This window comes from Stenella coeruleoalba, assembly GCF_951394435.1.
Source record: "Stenella coeruleoalba genome assembly, chromosome: 8".
In the NCBI taxonomy this organism is placed as follows: Eukaryota; Metazoa; Chordata; class Mammalia; order Artiodactyla; family Delphinidae; genus Stenella; species Stenella coeruleoalba.
In genome coordinates this window covers 51,425,353-51,433,317 of record NC_137154.1, presented here as the reverse complement: position 1 = coordinate 51,433,317, position 7,965 = coordinate 51,425,353, and the positions used below count along the sequence as shown (strand labels likewise).

The window sequence follows — 7,965 nt, the reverse complement described above, 5'->3', positions numbered from 1 at the left end:
CCTAAGGTGATACTATTAATTACCATTGGCCCAACAGTCATATATGTGGACTGTTCTGGAATTTAGAGCCACCCTACTCCAGATCAAGTCTTAGGCCCAGGTTTTTGTTTGTGTGTGCGTGTGTGCACGTGCGCGCGCACGCTGAAATGTATGTACGGAACACTTCCATTTTAATCATTTTTATTTTTTTATTTTACTGTAGTTGATTTACAGGGTTATATTGGTTTCAGGTTTACAATGTAGTAATTCTATATTTTTATAGATTATTCTCCGTTTAAAGTTATAACATTGGCTCTACATTAGATGCTTGTATCTTATTCATTTTATATCTTCTACTTCGTGTCTCTTAATCCCCTTAACCTATCTTGTCCCTCCCCCACCCCTCTCCACAACGGTGACCACTAGTTTGTTCTCTATATCTGTGTCTGTTTCTTGTTATATTCATTTGCTTATGTTTTAGTTTCCACATATAAGTGAAAACACAGTATTTGATTTATTTCACTAAGCATAATACCCTCTAGCTCCAGCCATGTTGCTGCAAATCCTTCTTAATCATTTTTAAGTGGCATTAATTACCTTCAGAGTGTAGTGCAACTGTCACCATTATCTGTTTCCAAAATTTTTTATCACCTAAAATAGAAACTCTACCATTTGGCAATAACTCCCCATTACCCCATTTCACCAGCCCCTGGTAGTCTCTTTGAATTTGCCTTTACTAGATAATTCACATAAGTGGAATCATGCAATATTTGTCCTTTTATGTCTGACTTACTTCCTCAGTATAATGTTTTCAAGTTTCATCCATATTGTAGCATGTGTCAGTACTTCATTCCATTTTATGGCTGAATAAAATTCCATTGTATGGTTATATCACAATTTGTTTTTGCATTTATTAGCTAGCTGATGGACACTTGGGTTGTTTCTACCATCTACCATTATTCTACCAAATAATGCTGCTATGAAAACTCCCGTACAAGTATTTTGTTTGATTCCCTGTTTTCAATTCTTTTGAGTATATACTTAGGAGTAGGATTGTTGGGTCATGTGGTAATTCTATGTTTTAACTTTTTGTTTTAACTTTTAACCTGTCATACTGTTTTCCACAGCAGCTGTACCATTTTACACTCCCATCAAAAACAGATAAGGGGGGACTTCCGTGGTGGTGCAGTGGTTAAGAATCCGCCTGCCAATGCACGGGCATGAGTTCAATCCCTGGTCCAGGAAGATCCCACATGCTTCTGAGCAACTAAGCCCCTGCGCCACAGGTAGTGAGCCCACGTGCCACAACTACTGAAGCCCGAGCACCTAGAGCCCTGCTCTGCACCAAGAGAAGCCACCGCAACGAGAAGCCCACTTACCACAACGAAGAATGACTCCCACTTGCTGCAACTAGAGAAAGCCTGCACACAGCAACAAAGACCTAATGCAGGCAAAAAATAAATAAAATTTTTTTAAAAAATGGATACGTGTTCCAATTTCTCTACATCCTCACAAAACCTTTTTATTTTCCATTTTTTATATTATTTATTTATTTAATATAAATAAGCAGGATCAACAAGCAGGACCCTGGCTTACTTCAGGACATAAAGTTTATAGAATGGGTCTTTAATTTATGGCCTGGGATACCAAGATTTTAGAAATCTAAATCTTTACTGGCTCAGTTACATGAAGGGCTCCCTGTTCAGGCTAAGAGCCAAAATGTCAATTTCACTTAAATTTTTTTTCTACCAGTGTACATTAATAGAAATGCCCTTGCAAAATTTGACTTTAAAAAAAATTGGGCACATATGTCTGAAGTTTAAAATCATTTTATTCAACAAATATCTACAGAGAACTTTAGGTCTGTTACCATCTTTATTCTTATTTTGTTCATTAATTTGTAAAGTAAATATTATGAATTTCTCTTTCTCTGAGATTTACATGGTGCTCTCTATTGAGGCTTGAACGAGGCTAGTCCTTCCAGCACGTGTCCAAGTCAAGATGAAATGTGGCGTATATGTAGTGCCAATGCTTCCCCATCACATTCATTTCTGGATATCTTTAAGTAGCATATTTTTTTCCTTCAAGACTATAAGGTTTGGGATAGAGAGCAATTAGAAATCACAAGGATAGGAGGGATTTTTAGACCCTGTGCTAATTGGAGTAGGTGGTAGTGTTGGTGGGGTCATATTATGTTTTTTTTTCTTCAAATCATTGTAATAACCTGGCAGTGATTCAAAGTATAAGAAGATTCAAACGTCTTCCCTTTAAAGGGGATGCTACCATGATTGCCTCACAACAAGCATGATCCAAGGCAATCATGAGACTGGATTCCAAAGAGCAAGGGTCGTAGGAAAGCTTCAAGGCTCACAGATTGAAGAGCTTGGTTTCAGAAAGTCTCTTGAGGGCGAGCAGACAGCAGAAGAGACCTGAAATTTTAAGAGATCCTCAGAGGACGGGGTGCAATTGCTGGGTCATGAGCACCTTAAAGCATGCCTTGATGGTAATATGGTGTCAAGAGTATTTGTCGCCTGGGAGAACCGAGCAGGATGGGCCATGCAGGTCTGTTGTCTCATAGGGTCAAGCTTCTTCAGCGAATAGATCCGGTCTCCCTGCTCATTGAGATAATACTGGAGAAACATGACCACACCAAAGCCAGAGGGTCCAATTCCGTCTACCCATATTATGTTGTGCTTTAAAAAAAATATGGAAGTTTTTACTTTTGGAAATTAAAAAAAAAGAATCTGTCCAAAATAGAAGCTGCATTCACTAAGCAGTCAATTCTATAAGTGAAGAAATTGCCAATTAAAAACATTTTATTGGGATTCCCTGGTGGCGCAGTGGTTGAGAGTACGCCTGCCGATGCAGGGGACATGGGTTCGTGCTCCGGTCCGGGAAGATCCCACATGCCGCGGAGCGGCTGGGCCCGTGGGCCTTGGTCACTGAGCCTGCGCGTCCGGAGCCTGTGCTCCGCAACGGGAGAGGCCACAACAGTGTGAGGCCCGCGTACCGCAAAAAAAAAAAAAAAATTTATTTATTTATTTTGGCTGCACCATGTCTTAGCTGCAACACGCGGGATCTTCCTTGCAGCATGCAGGATCTTTAGTTGTGGCATACAGGCTATTAGTTCTGGCCTGCGGGCTTCTTTGGTTGCAGCATGAGGACACTTAATTGCGGCATGCATGTGGGATCTAGTTTCCCGACAAGGGATCGAACCCAGGTCCCCTATATTGGGAGCATGGCGTCTTACCCACTTGACCACCAGTGAACTCCCAGAAATTGCCAATTATAATGTTCTCTCTTTCAAACCTTTCCACAAACCTTCCCACCCCTTGAGCCAATATTCTATCAGAATTGCCTTTAAAAATAAACAGAACTGGACTTCCCTGGTGGCGCAATGAGAGTCCGCCTGCCAATGCAGGGGACACGGGTTCGTGCCCTGGTCCGGGAAGATCCCACATGCCACGGAGCGGCTGGGCCCGTGAGCCATGGCTGCTGAGCCTGCGCGTCCGGAGCCTGCGCTCCGCAACGGGAGAGGTCACAACAGTGAGAGGCCCGCGTACCGCAAAAAATAAAATAAAATAAAAAAATAAACAGACCTGAAAGAAAAGTGTATCTAAATATGATTTTTGTACCTGCAGAGCATATCTCTTCTCAAGAACATATAAAAGGCATAATAATCTCCTTTGCTCCTTCCCAAGTTTTCTGCAACTAGGAATTATAGTGAGTATTTTACTCTATCCTCTATAAAAATCAGAAAATTATAGTATGTGTTTTCTAGTTCAGTCTCTCTGTTGAGCATGTGAGATTGCTTGGTTCTAAACTTTGGATTAGGGCAGTCTCACTGCTAAAGAAAGAAACCCTTAGCCAATCTGTGGGGCTGCAAGATCTGATTTCTTACTAGAGGTTACTCATAATTAGAGTTGCAAGATTTAGCAAACAAAAATAAGGATGCCCAGTTAAATTTGAATATAGAATTTAAAATTCTAATTTAATTTGGTATCCAGTATTTTATCTGGCAACCTAATCTAATTAATACACCAATATTATGCATTCATTATTTCAACTTAATATGTTTTTATTGAACACCCCTAGAGTAAAACACTGGGCTAGGTTTTGTAGGTCAAATCGAAGGTAAAATGTGTGTCCTCAAAGAATTTATAATATTGGAAGATATAAGGCAGAACACTGAAATTACATGTAAACAAACGAAAACTACATGTATAATAATATTACTATATAGAGCTGCCTGTCAGTCTCTCTGTAGTTTGTTTCTTTGAATGTTGAGTATTGGTCCCTTTCAGGTATTTGTATTTGGAAGAACAGAGTCCTTCCCCTGTAGTAAAGCTCTGTCTTGGAATTAGCATGACTTTTGCCTGTTCATTACTACCAAAGCATAAATACCTGGTATTGAACAGGACTGTTCAATATTTTAACAGTCTATACAGCAAAGTGAAAAATTAGAAAGCTGGACACTTAAATGCTCTTTTTTCATTATAATTTCAAGCTTGCTTTATCTTAATTTGTGATTGATATTTAATCAGTAGTAGTTTGTTATACTTTGAACTTTTGGGTTTGCCTTCTGTTAAGAATTTAATGGAATTTAATGACTCTAAACAAACACTTAAGAAGATGGTACTTAAAGGAAGCCTATGACCCCTTTGCAATGGATGAATTGTTTTGCAATGTGAGTAATTTCATTCTCTAGTTTATGAGTTTATAAGTAAAATGCGTTAATAGTTCAGATACTAATGTTAAGTTTTCTATCAAATAATACAAAAGGGATGTTATCCCAAGGGGAAAAGAGTAACATCTCTATATAAACATTTTTTTTGCATCTTTCCCTCCAAATGATAACTATTTATTGAGTTCTTTCTCTGTGCAGGCACTATGCTACATGCTTTACAGACATCATTTAATTTAATTCTGATGGAGAAACCAAGGCTAGAGAGGTTGGAGATGTGACCCAATATTTTTTTAGGATATCTGGTGATCTTGTAAACACTAACAACAGAAAGCACAACTGCATGCAACATTTTTCTTAAATGAAGAGTTTTAAAGCACTCAATTTTTAAAAGAGAGATCCAAGTTAAATACAAGGAAAAACTTCCTGATAATGAAGAACTGGAATGCAGAGAGTAGAGAGATTTTCTTCACTATATAGTATACTAAAGGATCAGTTGATGTTTATATGCCTAGAAGCCGATAGAGATGAATAAGCACTATAGATCTTCTCTGAGCTCAGTAATTATGGGAAAAGGACTTTGCCTGGAGACCAGAGAGGGGACTTGTATCAGAGGTGTATTGTTCCCTTTCCAGCTTCAGTCCTATGTCCACCTACTGTGGAAACTTGCATGGCAATTGCTACTTCTAAAACAATAAATAATAATTATCTACCTCTAGCTATTGGATTCTTACTTCAATGAAATATGTGTAAAACTAAATTCACTATCTTCCTGCCTTTCTTGACCTTGTATACCCCACTTCTTTATTTGCTACCTTCTTTTTTCTTTCCTTCTCTTTAGAACAAAATTCCTTAGATGAAAGAGTCTTCACTCCTTGCCTCCATTTCTTTTTTTTCCCTCCATTTCTTAGTCTCCCATTTCCTCTTAAACCCAAGTGTGGCTTCTCTCCTCCTCTCTCCATTGAAACTTCTTTGACTCAGGACAGTGACATTTTAAAAAAGGAAAACTTTATTGAAATATAATTTACATATGATAAAGTCACTCATTTTAAGTGGCTTAATTATAATTCAGTGATTTTTATTAAATTTACAACATTGTACAATCATCACCACAATCAAATCTGAAAACATTTCTATTGCCTTGAAAAGAGCCCTGTGCCCATTTGCAGTCACTCACCTTTTGAGAACAGATTCAATGAATGATTTTCAGTCCACAACTTACCTAACTGCTCTGAATACATTTGGCCCTACTGACCATACCTTTCCTTTTGAAACTTTCTCTTCCCTTCTTTCTGGCCATCACTTTCTCCTGGTTTCTCTCCTAACTTTTTTTTTTTTCTCTCCTAACGTTTTGATAATTCTTCACAGATTACTTTCCCTGCCAGGCTTTATTATTTTTAAAAATATTTATTTATTTATTTGGTTGCACCGGGTCTTAGTGGCGGCACGCGGGATCTTCCTTGCCGCGTGCGGGATCTTTGTCACGGTATGAGGGATCTGTTTCCCCGACCAGGGATTGAACCCCAACCCCCTGCATTGAGAGCGTGGAGTCTTAGGCACTGGACCACCTGGGAAGTCCCTGCCTTACTTAAAATTTATTTATTTATTTATTTACTTATTTATTTATATCTGCATTGGGTCTTTGTTGCTGCGTGCGGGCTTTCTCTAGTTGCGGTGAGTGGGGGCTACTCTTCGCTGCGGTGTGCGGGCTTCTCATCGCGGTGGCTTCTCTTGCTGCGGAGCACCAGCTCTAGGCACGCGGGCTTCAGTAGTTGTGGCATGCGGGCTCAGTAGTTGTGGCTCCTGGGCTCTAGAGCGCAGGCTCAGTCGTTGTGGCACACGGGCTTAGCTGCTCCATGGCATGTGGGATCTTCCCGGACCAGGGATCGAACCCGTGTCCCCTGCATTGGCAGGTGGATTCTTAACCACTGCACCACCAGGGAAGTCCCCGTCCCTTACTTTAACTATTGCTGTTCCATTGAGTTCTGTCCTGGCCTTTCAGCCTACACCTACTTAAGTGATTACATTCATCTTCATGGCTACAACTGCCATCTGTAAGCCGATGACTCCAAAATTTCTATTTCCAGCTCAGACTCGTGCCCTGAGCTCCAGTCTGGTATAGTATAGTATAGTAAAACTACTTATCATCAACAGTGGTTCTTCTCTTGGGCTCTCGCTATAATAAAATGCAAACAGAAAACTCATCAAATTAGCAGTTGAATCCTGTTCCTCTTTGAGGAGGAAATTAAGATTCACCTATATTGTATTAAGTATCAAAGTGCTAGATGAAATATGAAATATACATATGATCGCTGAAGTCTATAGACAATAATATACTCTTCTTGTCAGATCTTGTAAGTAAAATAGAATTTTAATGTACCTGCAACTCTATTACTTCATTCTAGCTTAAATTTTTACATATGTGTCTCACCAGGTGATTGATATAAACTCAAGAGCAGGAACCAAATCTTTTTCTGCTTTGTCTTTCCAGTAAGAAAGCACAGTTCTTGATATAAAGTAGGTAAAAGTATTGTAGAATGAATAAATGAATGTATCAAGGCAGAACATACTTGAAACTGAACTGGTGTGTTAGTGTAGTGTACATTGGTGGTGGACTACCAAATGTCATTTTCCATCTTTTCTTCCTTATTACAAAACTGTAATTTTTTTGTAATAACCCATCTCCCTCCACATAGCAATACACTTTTGTATTTATCATAGAAATCCTATTTCTCATGCCAGTGACAGATATAGGATGGCTATATGAAGAAATTCTTGCCAGTAAGATGTAATGGGCAAAGAAGATATACAGATTGCCAACAAACTCATGAAAGAGTGCTCAACACCATTAATCATTAGAGAAATGCAAATCAAAACTACAATGAGATATCATCTCACACCAGTCAGAATGGCCATCATCAAAACATCTACAAACAGGGCTTCCCTGGTGGCGCAGTGGTTGAGAGTCTGCCTGCTGATGCAGGGGACGCGGGTTCGTGCCCCGGTGCGGGGTGCGGGAAGATCCCACATGCCGCGGAGCGGCTAGGCCCGTAAGCCATGGCCGCTGGGCCTGCGCGTCCGGAGGCTGTGCTCCACAACGGGAGAGGCCACAACAGCAAGAGGCCCGCGTACCAAAAAAAAAAAAAAATCTACAAACAATAAATGCTGGAGAGGGTGTGGAGAAAAGGGAGCCCTCTTGCCCTGTTGGTGGGAATGTAAATTGATACAGCCACTATGGAGAACAGTATGGAGGTTCCTTAAAAAACTAAAAATAGAACTACCATACAACCCAACAATCCCAC

General features: G+C 39.8%; 1 protein-coding gene across 1 annotated transcript; it reads right to left on the bottom strand.

Moving 5' to 3' along the window:
- Nucleotides 1-2,427: 2,427 nt before the first annotated feature.
- LOC307190276 (H/ACA ribonucleoprotein complex subunit 3-like) lies at nt 2,428-2,621 on the bottom strand (the record flags this gene model as incomplete). The annotated part of the gene is given in 3 exon segments (XM_079929362.1): nt 2,428-2,493; nt 2,497-2,516; nt 2,519-2,621. Coding segments are annotated over 3 exon segments (189 nt in total).
- Between the last annotated feature and the right edge of the window lie 5,344 nt (nt 2,622-7,965).